Consider the following 15,619-nt stretch of genomic DNA (forward strand, 5'->3'; position numbering starts at 1 on the left):
CCTGGGGGAAGAATACAATGTGAACTCTTGCAAGCACTGCCAAAATTTCAACCCTAAGGTTCGGGCAGGAAGAGCCCCTATGCTCCAAGCTGCACTGTGGGAGTGGGCTCTATCGGCCCTGAGCAGCCTGTCCATGAAAACTGCTAAGTCCTCTGCTCTCACGGAGCTAGCTGATCGGTTGGACCTAATGCCACTATCTGCCCCTGCGTCAGGTGCTCTGAGTCCTTTGGAATCAACGATGACGTCTCAAATTCCGCACTAGCACCTGGCTTTGGACACTTCGAGCCCTTCAGATGCGTCTTGGATCTCACAGCAGCATTCAGCCTCAGGCTCTCTGAGCCCGTCAGATCCAGCTCAAGACACCCAGGATCCGACAGCACTCAACGTTGAGGGAATCTTCGGTCATGGTGGCCAGAACCCAGTCCCTGGGACCCATAACTTCAGGTCCACTCTTAGATCCAAACATGGAGAGATCCAAAGGGATGGAGAGACCAACTCCAGAATGACCAGAACTACCCAGGAAGAAAGCCCCAGGTCTGTGTCATGGCACTCTTCCACACAGAAGGAGGCTTCTCATAAGAAGCCGAATATTGAGGTGGAGACAAATGGGGTTGAAATCATTGAGGCTCCACATACCCCCTCTGAATACTCCTCAGAGGAAGAGGCAAACTCCACGCCAGCCTTGCTGTGCACATAGATGCCCATCCTGGTTTCAACAGGTCACGGGGACGAGGTCTAAGCTAATTCCAACAGGTCGCAGGGATCGTTGGCAGTGCTCCCTAAAAGATGTACCCCTGCAAGATACGTGCAGAGCAGCGACATGGACTTCAGCTGATACCTTCATCATCAGACGTTATGCCGTGGATGTACACAACAAGAAGGAAGTGGCAGCGGGTCAAGCAGTCCTACAAACGCTATTCCAGTGAAGAGCCTGACGCTCCTCCTCGGATACGTGGCTTGCTAATCTCCAATGTGGGACTGCAGAAAAGACCGACAATGAAAACAGGGTTGCACTAACCTGTAACTGTTGTTCATTGAAGTCTTCTGTGCAAGCACACCATTCCCTCTCTCCCGCCCCACCGTGTGTTCTTCTCTATTTACCTGGCAAGTCCAGTGGCTCAGGAGAAACTGAGGGCTGAGGGCACTGCCTTCCCCAGAGTGTGGGCTGTTTTGGTGGAAAACAGCCATGCAAACAGTCTGGGGAGGAGGGGCATCCCCTAAAGGATTTTAAATCTGCAAAACCTACCGATCAGCAGGCCTGCGTACGCGCAGTCCCATGTGTGCCTGCGCAGAAGACCTCAATGGACAACAGTTCCCGGTAAGTGCGGTCTTCTTTTCCCGACTTCTCCTTGGCTCTCTTTCACCAACTTCAGGCTGTCTGATCATGATGCAGCACTGGCCACAGAAACCACGAGTGGCAGGATTCTCTTGCCCCAGTCTAGTCTAATGAGGCCAGGCAGGCCCACGTTCAACTTTCCACTCTGCCAGGAAACTCAGGGTGTGATTTTGGGCCAATCGCTCTCTTTTACCTCCATCTAGTTTGCCAGTAGATAAAATACAGGAATGGAGAACTACTGCTGTCCCCTTGAATTCCTTGGAAGGGCAGGTTAAAAACGTAACAGGTAGATACATTCTAGTAGGAGCTGCTCTGTTCTCTTGCCTGCCTAGGGCACCAACCCTCTCATCCCTGGGGCCTGAATGTCATTCCCCTACCCCCAGTCCCACACCCTTCATGGCTCTTCTACAATCCCCCACCCATTGCTTTTCAAATAGTTGCTTATTTAATCCCTTAACCGGTTCAGATGTTCACCAGCTTAGCAAAAGCAGGGAGGCTGCTTTTTCACCAGTTTACTGCTGTTGCAAAATAGCTTTTCTTGACGACGTTGGATATTTCATAACTATCTCACCCTCTACTTCCTGTATTTCACGGCCTTTGGACACTGCAGTTACTTAGTCACCTTACTTCCTTTATAATCTCGCGTATGTGTGTGTAGTGAGAACCCACCACATGCATTTGATACCAGGATGGAATCCAGAGGAGGCCACCCTCTCTAGTTGCCTTAGAGGGTGGATCCAGCCTCCCTGGTGACTACCCTGTGGTCTCATTTAGCCTTTGACTTGTGTCGTGTTCTCAGATCCAAACTGCATGATATGTTTGGGCACCAGTTCATATTTTCCACAGCCAGATGGCAGCTGCGGAGAACTTAATCACACAGGTAATATAAGATCGAGACTATGGGAGGAGTTCATTCTCCCCCCTGTACAATTTCCCTGATCCTAAATGGTTCCAGGGCCATTATTTTCCACACTGGGGAGATGCACTTGAACTAAATATGCCCGTCCCCCCACACCGACTCATGTCCAAACATATTATGCAGTCTGGACCTCAGTATTTAATCCTTTCCTTGGGCTAGGTTAGCAGAAGTACAATACAACACAAGACTAAAAGTCACACTTTCTGAATACAGTGGGTGCGAGAACTAAAAAGGTGTGAAACCGTATCGCACGGGGAGGGCAGCACAACTCAAATCGGGAGGACGCCATCACCGCCAAGAGAAAGAACTTCTATATAACTTCTGACTCCTGCACTATTGCGCCATCTGCTGGCTCCCTGGGTCTCTACATCTAATAATAATAATAATAACTGCACATGTATACCGCGTCTCAAGAGTCGTTCTACCTGGCTGGCAGCATTTAAACAAGGAGGTCTACCAGAGTGCCATTAAATGGCTTCAGCATTTGGCTCAGGGGCAGGGCGTCTGCTTTGCATGGAGAAAACTCCCAGATTCTGTCCCCGGCATCTTCAGTTAAAACGATCCGGTACAAGGTGATGTGAAAGGCCTCACTCTGCCCATCAGAGTGAACAGTGCTGACCCTTGATAGACTAAGGGTCTGATTCAGAGAACAATTGGACTGGGATCTGGGAGATCCGGGTTCAAATCCCTGTTCCATCATGGAAGCTGGCAGGGTGACCTTGGGCCACTTGCTCTCTCTCAGCCTAACTTACTTCACAGGGTTGTTGTAAGGACAGAATGGAGGAGAGGAGAGCAATGTTAGATGCTTTGGGTTCCTATCAGGGTGGAACGTGGGTATCAATGTCGTAAATTATGTTAAATTCTTACAGGCCAAATGACATATGATCCACAACTGGTGGCAGTGGAGAGTGCTGTCAAGTCATAGCTGACCTTCAGTGACCCCTGGTGGGGTTTTCATGGCAAGAGACTATCCGAGGTGGTTTGTCATTGCCTGCCTCTGCGGCCCCGGTCTTCATTGGAGGTCTCCCATCCAATTACTAACCAAGGCTGACCCTGCTTAGCTTCCGAGATCTGACAAGATTGGGTTTGCCTGGGCAACTACATCATTAAATTTGGCTGAATAAAGCAAATTAGCCAAGCAACTAAAAGAGCTAGGCTGGAATGTCTTTCCTTGCTGGGCTAATTTCGTACCGACAGGGAGTTTTTGACGTAAGAATGAAAACTAGACTCTTCCTGCTTGCACCTTACATTTCAGCCATCTCATTCCACCGCTTGAGCAGTTCGGTACCTTAGTCCCATTCCTGCATTAGATGATGCAGGCTGTTGCCTATGAAAGCTCCTTCCGGCACGCATATTTATGGCATGACAAAGTAAAGGTCAACTCGATGTTCCTGCATCACTTTGTTCGGAGAAGTCTATATATAATCTGGAAAAAGTACAGAATTTATCTACAAGAAGGAACTCCTTTGTGGGTGGTTCCATACGAGGTGATAGACCCGAGAGCTGTGGATAATGAACAACAATGTTTAACGTACAAAGAAATAACTAAAATTGAAGCATCCAAACTCAGAATAAAGACACAAGAGGAACTATCACCTAACTATGACTGGTTCCAGTATAGACAGATCAGAGACTTATATAATTCGGACTCTGTAAAGGGAGGTATACGAATAGAGAATTCGGAACTAGAGCAGACCCTTCTTAAAGAAGATAAGAAAAGAATATCCAAGGTATACCAAGTACTGTTGAAGTGGTATACCGAGGATGAGATAGTTAAAACACAAATGGTGAAATGGGCTATAAACTTTAATAAAGAAATAACAATGGAGGCATGGGAATACTTGTGGAAAACTACAATGAAGACAACGACATGTACTAATATTAAAGAGAACATCTACAAAATGATCTATCGTTGGTACATGACACCAAAGAAGATTGCGCTAGGGAATTTGAACACTTCTAATAAATGCTGGAAATGTAAGAAGCATGAGGGCTCCCTCTATCATATGTGGTGGTCATGTGAGGTAGCTAGGCAGTACTGGGGGGAAATAATAAGAGAAATGAGTGAAATTTTACAATTTCAAATTAATAAGAACCCAGAACTCCTGCTACTGAACTTGGGAATGGAGGGAATTCCAGCCCAATACAGGATGTTGATATTTTATATGACAGCAGCAGCTAGACTTTTGTATGCGCAAAAATGGAAAATACAAGAAGTGCCAACTATTGAAGACTGGATTTACAAATTGCTGTATATGGCTGAAATGGATAAGATGACAAGAAAACTGAGAGATCTGGACTCAGGGCAGTTCAACACAGATTGGGAGAAGCTGAAACAATACTTGGAGAAGAAATGGGAGGTGGGAGGAAAACTGTGGCAGTTTGAGAACTACTGAAACATTGAAGTAGAGGGGGGAGACTTTACCGGGGGGAGAAGAGATAAATGCGAATTAATAAGCAGTCAGATTAATAGATTGATTTATATATAGATATATATAGGTTAACAAACAGAATATAGAGAAAATAATTAATTATAAGGACTAAACATAAGGATTGATTAACTAACAATATTTTCTTTCTTTCTGGCAAGTTTTGTACCAAACTGAATGTCTGAAGATATAGATGGGTCAAATTGATTGACTACGTGAGGAGAGATATATAGAATTATTATAAAAAGATAGAATGAGTAATATATAGAGAATAAGTCAAATTGTTTGATATAAACGAATGTATGATCTATATGGTTTATGATATATAGAAATATTTGAAATTGAAAAATGGGATAAATTGTTTATCTAAGATGGAAACAAAGACTTACAGTTTGGGCATACAATGTTAAAAATAGTTAAGGATGTACTGCTTAGAATAATGGAGAATATATACATGTTCTAGATAGAGGAAGCTAATAAAAGTAAGGGAAAGGGGACAAAGGGTTGGAAAGCTGTTGGAAGTCAACAAAAAGGGGGGGAAAGGGAGGGGGTTAGAGATGAAAAAATTGGGGAAAATTGAATGTAAATGTGAAAATAATGGATTCTAACCCAATAAAAAAATTTTCAAAAAAAAAAAAGAAAGCTCCTTCCATAAGATACCCGATAAGATGCCGATTTTGTCTTCTGGAACTCCCTCGAGCATAACCTCTCTGCTCTTCCTTCCGGCAGGTGCCTACTCCCTGTCTATCCGCGACTGGGACGAGGTGAAAGGCGACCATGTCAAGCACTATAAGATCAGGAAGCTGGACAATGGAGGCTATTACATCACCACGCGGGCTCAGTTTGAGACTGTACAACAGCTAGTCCAGCATTACATAGGTAAGAGAGCAGTCTAGGGGTCAGCAGAAGGGTTTGCAACGAGAAGTCTGACTCCGGGAAGCTGCTTCTGGACTCTTGGGGGGAAGATTAGTGATGCTGGTTGGATCAAAGAAATGCTGGCCCGAGAGTTAATGTCCTGGAGCTCATTGGCTACTTTATGGGCGATTGCACTTCCATTGCATTGCAGCGGTCTTCTGACGCTGGATTAACTTGGATGGATAAGCCCAGCCAGAAGGTGAGCAATTGCTATAATGCAGATATCCCCACCATGGTGCCCACCGATGTGTTTTCTGACCTGCTTGTTCTTCCCTAAAGCAGAGAGCCAATGCTGGCTTTCTTCTTCCTCTTTGGATCAGGAGATGCTTTAGAAGTGCCTGGGAGGCATCACTTTTGGGACTTCAGGGAGTACCTGTTTGGAAATAGTCGTCTGCATTGTAGGAAGACATTTGGCTTGGAACCTCCCAACATTTTGTAGCTGCTGTACTGATGGCAGCCATTTTGTGATAGGCCCCACTTCCCATGGCAGCCATTTTGTGATGGCACTCAGTACCCTTTTACAGCAAGGTTTGTTTATTGATTTCAGAAATTTGAAAGAGTCCAGCTCAAGGCAGCTTTTGTGAGGTGTTTGTTCCTGCTCTCTCATTATTTTCTCCCTTTCTTTTGATGTCTCTCTCTCTTTCTCTTTCCTCACTTTTCCTTCGGCAAGAGAGAGCCGCGGGGCTCTGCTGCCGCCTGGCTGTGCCCTGCCACAAGGGGATGCCCAAGCTGGCAGACCTTTCCGTCAAAACCAAAGATGTTTGGGAGATCCCACGCGAATCGCTGCAGCTCATCAAGAAACTGGGCAACGGGCAGTTCGGGGAAGTGTGGATGGGTAGGGCTGGCCTCAAGATGCTGGGAGGGCTGAGTGGGAAGGGAAGGAAGAGGAGGAGGAAGAGGGCACCAGGCCTCTGACCAGCCACTGGCAGGCGGGGGGTGGGATTAGCCGCACCAAAAAGCTGCCACCACTTTGGAGATGGATGTGCTTTCATAACATTCACACTTCTAGGGCAGAGAATCGCTCTCCCATTTCAGTTTGCTTTTTATCCCACATGGATGGATGTTCTACACGATATGCCCAACATGTACCAGCTCAGGAGTGTGCAACCAGACTCACAGACCGACGTACATCAGGGGAAATCACCTTTAAAAGAGCTCGGAGCTGCAAGGGGGAGAGGCAGCTTCCTGTTTCCCTCCTATCCCATTTTTGCCATCCGGGAAACAGGAGGCTTCCCCCTCGTAGCTCCTTTTCCCCCTTCGCAGCTCTGCTCAAAGAAGCGTTTTTAAAGGTGAGTTCCCCTGACATGTGGCTGCAAACCCAGTGTTGCTTCACCCTCAGTTACATCTTCAGCGGCATAAGCTGCCCCTGCACTTGCCACATTGAGGAAAAATATTTGAAAAAGGAAAGACGGGGTTCTCAGATTGGCACCTTCTTGCCTTTCTGCTCTTCTCTTGCATATTTATACACTGCTTTTCTCCGCAATGGGGACCCAAAGTAGCTTACAACACTGTTTTTCATTCCTCTATTGTATCCTCACAACGACAGCCTTGTGAGGTAGGTGAGGTTGAGAAAGACAAGCTCAGGATCACTCAGCACGCCTCTGTGGTGCATGAGTGTAAATCAACCCTCTCTGGGTACATGCTGTGCTATGGCAGACGCAGCAGCATGGAGATTCTCCTAATGGTGCTGCTTACTCACATCTTCTGGCAGTAAATGCTCCCCCCCCCACACACACACACACATACAGGCTGCAACATCACACAGCAGACTGCAGCTCTTCGTCCCAAGTGGCTCCACTGGTAAAGAAAGGGTCACAGTTCCTCCTCAAAAGAAGTTCTGCTAGGAGCTGCTTTGGCCAAAAGACAAAAAAAAGTTCCCTATCTGGGGCCTTCCCCTCCCCTAGCCAGAGAAGTGAGAGAACTCTGTTTCCCTGTCGTAATAGATCATTGCAGGAGAAGGGATTCCCCTTGCTGTTTCCCTGGGGCAACCGGATCCTGACAAAGAGCAGAACCACAAGTGACAAAAGGCACAGATTGGACACTTGTCAGCTTCCCTCAAGTTTTGATGGGACATGTAGGCAGTTTGGCGGAATGTTGGACAAGTGGCAGTTGAAAAGTCCATTGGACAGCAGTCAGAGAGCGAAGCTGCGAGACCAGGATGCCTACATTTCCCATCAAAACTTGAGGGAAGCAGACAAGTGTCCAATCTGTGCCTTTTGTCACTTGTGGTTCTGCTCAAAGCCAACGGACTCTGACACAATCACATCTGCCATTGAAAGTGCAAGAAGGTTGAAACATGAATTTAAATCCATGGCCGTTGATTGATTCCGAAATCTGGAATGTGTACATGTTAGGCACTGTCAAGTTGCCGCTGATTTACGGTGACCCCTGGGGGATTTCAAGGAAAGACTGACAGAGGTGGTTTGCCAAGAGCACATTTAAAACTGCCTTTTTGTGTGCATACTGCACCGTTACAGCTGCCCTTTGGTGTTTCACACCTGCATACCAGCAGTTGGAGAAGGGCTGGAAATATTTTAAGCCACACTTATGAACATGGTGTTTGTAGGCCACAGCCAACCTCTGACTGGCTGGACATCTGACCAGGCAGCCTCAAAACTAGCCACTGGGAAGGGCAGGCAACACAGTGAGCAGGTTGGCAAGGCTCCTCCTACATTTGTTAGGCATTCTTTAATGGACCCGTCACCTTTTTTTTGAGTTTAGCATTCCAGATCTGTTCTACAATTTCCATTTTTAGCCATTCAGTCTAATTACCTCAAAGCTCTACAAAACCAATTATCTGAAGATCTAAGAGGGCCTTAGAAAATAACTAAAAAGTCCTTTCCAAATTCCATTTTCTCCATAACTATATGAAAGGTTAGGCTTGACCTGAGTGTTCCAGGTAGCCTTATCTCATCAGATCTCAGAAGCTGAGCAGGGATTGGCCTGGTCAGTATTTGGATGGGAGACAATCAAGAAAGGCTGAGATTGCTATGCATAGAAAGGCAGTAGAAAACCACCTCTGATGTCTCTTGCTTTGAAAACCCTACAGGATTGACATAAATTGGCTATGACTTGATGGTGTGCACAGGCTCACATGCAAAAGGTTACTACCGCTATAAATGTAAACTGAGGGCTCCATCTGGTGGTTAAAGTTGATATTGCAGTCTGGCAACATTGGAGGCCTGAATTCACCTCCTTGTCCTCCTCCTCTTCCTCCTGGGCTCTTGCGCGGGCGCATGCCAAACTCATCATTCCATTTTCCATCTCGCTCTTTCTCCTTCATTCATCCCACACCCATCCCACCCTTTACAGAGTTCAATGATGGTCTCTGCCACCTACTAACCACGGTTTGCCCCAATATGAAACCCCAGACAATGGGACTGGCCAAAGACGCGTGGGAAATCGTGCGCGAGTCCATATACTTGGAAAAGAAGCTTGGCATGGGATGTTTCGGAGATGTGTGGATGGGTAAGGCAGGGTATATGTAATGCTGACAGCCTGCGCACAGCTTGGAACATTGGCTTAACAGGAGGTGTGGGCTGAGATCATAGTGCGAGATACCTTTTAGCATCAGCCAGCTTCTCCACGGAGACTAGTGGTTGGAGCGGGAATGCCTTAACAGTGACAGAGAACATGTCTTACAGGTGTGAGTTAGTCTCTTTTATCTCAAGATGAACCGGGCTTGGGTAGAAAGGCCAGGAAAGACTTCTGCTGGAATCCTTGGGCAGCTCTTGAGTGGCTCTTTTCAGCAGGACTGGGCTAGGTGAGCCAAGAGCCTCTCTCAGTTTAAGGTAATTCCTCGTGGCTCTTAAGAGGATTTTGTGGGTTCATTGCACTGTGTAGGGCTATACATATTGCATGTATCCAAGATTGCACTTTGCAAACACAGACTGTGGTGGTATATGTGTGTCAACCTGAGAAGATGAGAATTATTTTGGAAAGAAAAGCATGTTTCTAGAGTAGAGATGGGCACGAACTGGGAAAATGGCAGTTCGTTGCAGTTCGTGGTTTGTCGTGTTTCACGAACCACGAACAGTATAAAATTACCTGGTTCGTGAACTGGTTCATTTGGTTCATGAACACGTCACTTCCGGGGCAGCATAAGGTCTGCAGAAAGCCCATCAACCCCACCCCCCCGGTTGCCTAGGAAACTGATTGATCGATGCCAGGCTGTCTACAGTGACAAACCGAAAAAACGAACCAAACCAAACTAAAAATTGTCACGGTTCATCAGAAATGCCCTCTGACGAAGTGCTGGTTCGAGAACCAAAAAATGGCCCAGTTCATGACGTACTATTTTGGTTCGTGCCCACCTCTATTCTCAACCTTAGGATTTCTCCAGCTAGTATTTGAAAGGGTGCAGGTAAGGTGCTCAGTATGAGGGAGGAAGGCAGAGTTTGATGGATAGTCAAAAAGGTGGGCATTCAAAGTCCTGTGTGGCTTCTGCAGACCTTTATTAGGATGATCCCATTGATCTCTAGCAATGTTTTTCTTTTTATTTAATACATCTAAACTCCATACTCTCAAGATAGTCAGCAGTTGTCCTTCAGGAACACCATCAAGTTACCTCCATCAGCAGATCTTTAAAGCATTTAGACATCCATTCTGGAGCAGCAGCGAGGCTAAAAAAAGCCAAACAATGACCAGTTTTCTTAACAACCAGTTGGTGGCACCATCCTGAAAAGCCAATTAGCAATGCAAACCAACAGAAGCAAAACTTAGCACAGAGCATCAGCATAAATTTGCTATAAAAATGCTAAAACAATAAAAGGAGTCTCTTGGCAGCTTAAAGACTAACAGAATTTATTGCCGTGTGAGCTTCCGTAGGCTACAACCCACTTTGTCAGGTACTTGAAACAAAACCTCAGTGCATACGTACGAGCTTGTGCATGCACTCCCACACACACAAAGAGAAAAAGACAGGTTTAGTTTTTGCAACCCAATGCATTGTGTAGTACTGAAAATTCCACAGACCTGGTTCTGGGCACACAGCTATCAGGAGGAAGTTCTGCGGTCAGGGTGCCACAGCGGAGAAAGCCCTGTCCCTTGAAGATGTCCATCTCAACCAGAAGGAAAAATCTGTTAGTAGCTTGTACTCTTGTGTAGTAGCTCCCTGCCCTTGCCAAGTTTTACTTGCTGGTTTTGTGCAACTCAAGCATCTGTTCAAGGCACAGAAGACAGCCAGCTGGGGATAGTTTCTGCCCAGCATCATTCTGGTGCCTTACAAAAGACACTGGACAAACAAGCCTCAAGCAGGTCTCGGAGAGGGAGGGAGGGAGGGTGCTTTTTCCCCGGGCTTGTCCCAGTTTAAAGAGGTCTGCCTTGGGAATTAGACAGATCCATGAAGGAAAAGGTCCTTCAATGGCTACTAGCAGCAATGACTGAGAGCCACCACATCAAGAAGCAGTTAACCTTGGAATACCAGTGCTAGGAGTCGGCATCGGGGGGAAGCCCTTGGCCTCTGTGCCCTGTTTGGTGGCCCTCCAGGGCAACTGGTTGGCCACTGTGTGAGACAGGAGGCTGGCTTAGATGGACCGCTTGTCTGATCCGGCAGGACTCCTCTGAACGTTCGTATTAAAAAGGGGATATGCTAGGTGCCTGGGAAAACTCGTTCTTATCTTCTTTATCCTGGAGGCTTTATTTTCACGGCTGCACATTTTCTCACCATTCATGTTGTCACTCGCACCATTTCAGTCTGGTCATGACTTTGCCCGTCCATCTCCATTTTCCACTCGGGTTTTGGGGAGGGTGCGTGCATGCAGGGCATGCTGCCCATCCTCCACCTCCGTGGACCTGATGCCCCTTTCTTTGCCGGCTCTCAGGCACCTGGAATGGAACCACCAAAGTGGCGGTGAAGACCCTGAAACCGGGGACCATGTCTCCAGAAGCCTTCCTGGAAGAGGCCCAGATCATGAAGCGCCTGCGGCACGACAAGCTGGTTCAGTTGTACGCCGTGGTGTCCGAAGAGCCCATCTATATTGTCACCGAGTTCATGAGCCAAGGTCTGAAACGAGGGCTGAGTTCAAGAGACAGCAATGAACCTCTGGGCTTGCAAATGGCAGGCAGGGAGCTGGGGGTTGCAAAGAGGGGTCTGGATTAGAAACATAGAAGCAGAACGGACTCCAAGGGTCATCTAGGCCAACCCTCAGCACAATGCAAGAAATTCACAGCTCTCCCCCGCTCAGTGACCCCTGCTCTATGCCCAGAGGAAGGCCAAAAAACCTCCAGGATCCCCGGGCAATCTGGCCTGGAGGAAAGTTCTTTCCTGACCCCGAAGTGGTGATTTTCATTACCCTGGGCATGTAGAAAGGGCCACAAGAGCCAAGCACCGGCTCATCCCTTCATGCCCTCCCTCCCCTGATCTGCCGACATTCATATTGAGCCATAGAACCATCATTGCAGCCTCTGCGTAAATACCTCCAACGAAGGCGAGCCCACCACCTGCACAGAAAGCCTGCTCCACCGAGGAATTGCTGCAACGGTCAGGAAGTTAGAGGTTAGGCATACCCCAGATGGAGCTGGGACCTCCTTATAGCGCCCCTATTTATGCACTTGGTGAGAGCTGTGGCTCTGTGGTTATTCACTGTGGAGGGCTCTTCTCTGTGCAGTGGAGGAATGTGTCCTGCTTTTTATCCTTCCCTTCCTCTAAGGAGCTCAGGGTGGCACACGCAGCCCACTTCTTCGCCATTATATCCTCACAACAACCCTGTGAGGTGGGTCAGGCTGAAAGAGACGGACGGCTCAAGGCTGCCCAATGAACTTCAGGGCTGAACCCAGTCCTCTTTCAACACTATGTCACACCACACTGGTTGTCCAATAGAGCTTGCAGTGAAAGTGGTTTAAAGGCAAATGGTTTAAAGTCGTTCCAAACAGACGACGTGTATCCTTGAATAGGGCAGCAGTGGTTCAAAACGGCACTTGCAGCCACAGCTTATGAAAAGGGCAGTTTATGCATCTCACGGCACATGTGCACGTATTTCTTTGCATATGCACAGGGAGCAAAATGTAGCCTGTCCCCCTCAGGTGTAACTTCTGGCCATCTAGAACATCTCAGACATTTTTTAAAGAAGGCCCCTTCCTCAAGGCAACTGTGATTTCCATGGGTCTGGAAAAGAGGGCCCGTCCAGGCCAAATCAGGACCCCCCTGAGTGGCTGGTGGAAAACGCTGAGATCTTCGAAATGGAAAGTTGTGGGAACTGAGCAGTGAGGGTTGGTGGTGTTCTTGGGGCTTTGCTTTCTAACCCGATATAAAACCGAGGAGGACTGCCCAGTTTCTTGGGTTATTATGGGCTGGATCCATCATGCACGGCTTGCCTCTCGATAACGAGAGGAGCAGAAATGGGAACAAGAGGTAGAGAGCGTGGGACAGCCTGGGAAGGACGCGTGGGGAGGGGTTTTCCCCACACACGTCTGTTTTGCTGACCTCCCTGCCCTCTCCTCTACAGGGAGTTTGCTGGATTTTTTAAAAGACGGAGATGGGCGCTTCCTGAAGCTCCCGCAGCTGGTGGATATGGCAGCTCAGGTAAGCAGGAGGTGCTTTGATTTCAAAATCAGACTCCCCCAGCAGGCGTCCGAAGAATAAATAAGCCTGCACTTCGGTCACTGATTAAAAATGTCTCCTCCCCATTACAGTTTGCCCCAACAGATTAATCAACTGACGTGCATGGTTTGAGCAATCTAGCAATTATGTTGATTAAAGCTTCCCGCTCCAGCTACGAACGCATCCCTCGGCCGCTGGGTCACCAGGCCGCAGTGTGAAGAATGTGCCTATCGCTTTAAATTTCCCAGCAGAAGGAGAAACAGCTTTATTTCTGTCCTCTCTCCTCTTTGCACCCCACTGGGTGGTCAACCGAGGGTCCTACTTTGTTGCAGTAGATGGGGTATGCGAAAACAGGTTGGACATGGCCAGGGCTTTTTTTCAGCTGGAACTTGGTGGAACAGAGTTCCTGAACCTCTTGAAAATGTGACCGTTTTCTCTGAGGGCAACCCACTGAGTTCCACAACCTCTTTTCCCAGAAAAAAAACCTCGGACATGGCCAAGGCCAGCTGTATCCCCCGGAGCCAAGCTCCACCCTCTGGTGCCTTCTACAGCTTCCCCCTTTAGGCTGCTGCTTAATTATTTGGGGATTGGCTTTCCCCACTTTGGGTAAATGTGTTGAATTCGGAAACATGATTGTATTGCAAACATTATTGTTTGGGAACTGAGATGTTGTGCAACTAACAAAAATTAAAACATGGGATCTCAGTGTGAGAATAGGCAGGCAGTCGCGGGGGGGGGGGATGTGATTTGTGACAGTGGAGGAATGGGATCAGATGGCAGTACTGGGGGAGGTAAAAAAGGTAAAGCACCGAGTCATTACTGACCCATGGGGGGATGTTGCATCACAACATTTTCTTGGAAGACTTTTTATGGGGTGGTTTGCCATTGCCTTCCCCAGTCATCACACTTTACCCCCAGGAAACTGGGTACTCATTTTACCGACCTTGGAAGGATGGAAGGCTGAGTCAACCTTGAGCTAGCTACCTGAACCCAGCTTCCGCCGGGATCGAACTCAGGTCGTGAGCAGAGCTTGGATTGCAGTACTGCAGCTTACCACTCTGCGCCACGGGGCTCTGGGGGAGAGGCATTCAGAAATGCTCACACCTTTTTTGTGCTGGAAGAAGCCATTTTTTCGGAGTCGTTTGACTTGAAGAAGCCAGTTTTCAGTGCTGCTGATGGAGTTATTCCCCTATGATGTTACCGCCACCTTTTATTCCAAAGCTGTTTTATGGTTAGGTTCTTAAAAAATATTTCCCGAGGGGAAGTGGTAGTTTTAAAATATTAAGGAAGCTTGCATAAATTATGTATGTAGTTTTGGAAAGGATTTTAAATGCAAGCAACCCACACCTGCGTCTATGGGAGAGGACAAGATGGAGGGGTGACCTGTAGTTTAACTTAGAGGCCAGGTAAGATCTCTCCGTGAGGACAGAACTTGCTGAGACCATCGTTTCAGTGTCAGCATCTGTCTTTAACCTCGGTATGGAAGTATGTTCTCAATTTGGCTGATAATAAGAAGACATTTTGTGGTTACAATTCCAGATGGGCAGTTGGGTTGGTCTGTAGCAGCCAAATAAAGCAGGAGCCCGGTGGCCTGTGAGAGACTGGACAAAAATGAATTCAATCTTAAGCTTCCATGAGTCAGAGCTAACTTCATCAGATGTGTAGGAGTGTACATCCCACGATGTCGTTGCATTTATATTTGCCAAAGAAAGGCAGCAGGGAGGGGAGATTTTCCAAAAGACGTTTGCTAGGCTGTTTTTATGGCAGTTTTTCCCCTGGAGAGACAGCAGCTTTTTTTAAAAAATACCTAGACAGGCAAAGAGACAAACCAACAACAACAAAAAGCAAACAAACCTCTGCTGTTCCTGGTTTGCCAAGCTGTGCCTTGCAAGTCCCAGGCTGCAGCTCGTAGGCTCAGGCCTCTGGCCCTGCCCCAGCGAAATCCCTGCAGGAAGAGAAGCGAAGGAAAGTCAGCCAGATGGAGTCCAGTTGCTGCTCACTTTCTGCCATAAAGATCTCCCTTATGTCCCCCCTCTGCTAGGGAGAGAAACGTTGACCATGGACTTCGACTTACTGTGTTCTCTTATCGTGCTGGGGAGGGGGGCATTTGGGTGGAAATTCTTCAGAGGGAAAACAGTACTAGACAGCTGAGAGTCAGCCCCTGGATGACTGATAAAGGTGGCGATGCATTATCCATCGGATCATCGCCTTCTCTTGTCCTGCTCAGATTGCAGCTGGAATGGCCTACATTGAACGGATGAACTACATCCACCGTGACCTGCGGGCAGCCAACATCCTGGTGGGAGACAATTTGGTGTGTAAGATTGCTGACTTTGGCCTGGCTCGCCTCATTGAGGACAACGAATACACAGCGCGTCAAGGTTAGCTTCTAGGCGTGCCCTGCAAATAGGGCGGCATCGGCAAAGTGAGCCTGGAGAAAGAGGGTTGGAGGAGTAGAATTGGATGCTGGTACTGGAGGC

The 15,619-nt window shown here is 47.6% G+C and overlaps 1 protein-coding gene across 4 annotated transcripts in view; it reads left to right on the forward strand.

Moving 5' to 3' along the window:
* The window catches only part of FGR (FGR proto-oncogene, Src family tyrosine kinase), a 93,061-nt gene that overhangs the window by 71,316 nt on the left and 6,126 nt on the right, over nucleotides 1-15,619 (forward strand). For 3 of the 4 annotated variants that reach the window (XM_054999161.1, XM_054999162.1, XM_054999163.1), the window contains 5 exons: nucleotides 5,414-5,563; nucleotides 6,270-6,434; nucleotides 11,422-11,601; nucleotides 13,045-13,121; nucleotides 15,367-15,520. In XM_054999161.1, the coding sequence (XP_054855136.1) occupies nucleotides 5,414-5,563; nucleotides 6,270-6,434; nucleotides 11,422-11,601; nucleotides 13,045-13,121; nucleotides 15,367-15,520 (726 nt within the window). Of the gene's footprint in view, nucleotides 1-5,413; nucleotides 5,564-6,269; nucleotides 6,435-8,911; nucleotides 9,068-11,421; nucleotides 11,602-13,044; nucleotides 13,122-15,366; nucleotides 15,521-15,619 lie in introns of all 4 variants that reach the window. The other variant, XM_054999164.1, reaches the window with a different exon arrangement.

This window comes from Eublepharis macularius, chromosome 15 (genome assembly GCF_028583425.1).
Source record: "Eublepharis macularius isolate TG4126 chromosome 15, MPM_Emac_v1.0, whole genome shotgun sequence".
In the NCBI taxonomy this organism is placed as follows: domain Eukaryota; kingdom Metazoa; phylum Chordata; class Lepidosauria; order Squamata; family Eublepharidae; genus Eublepharis; species Eublepharis macularius.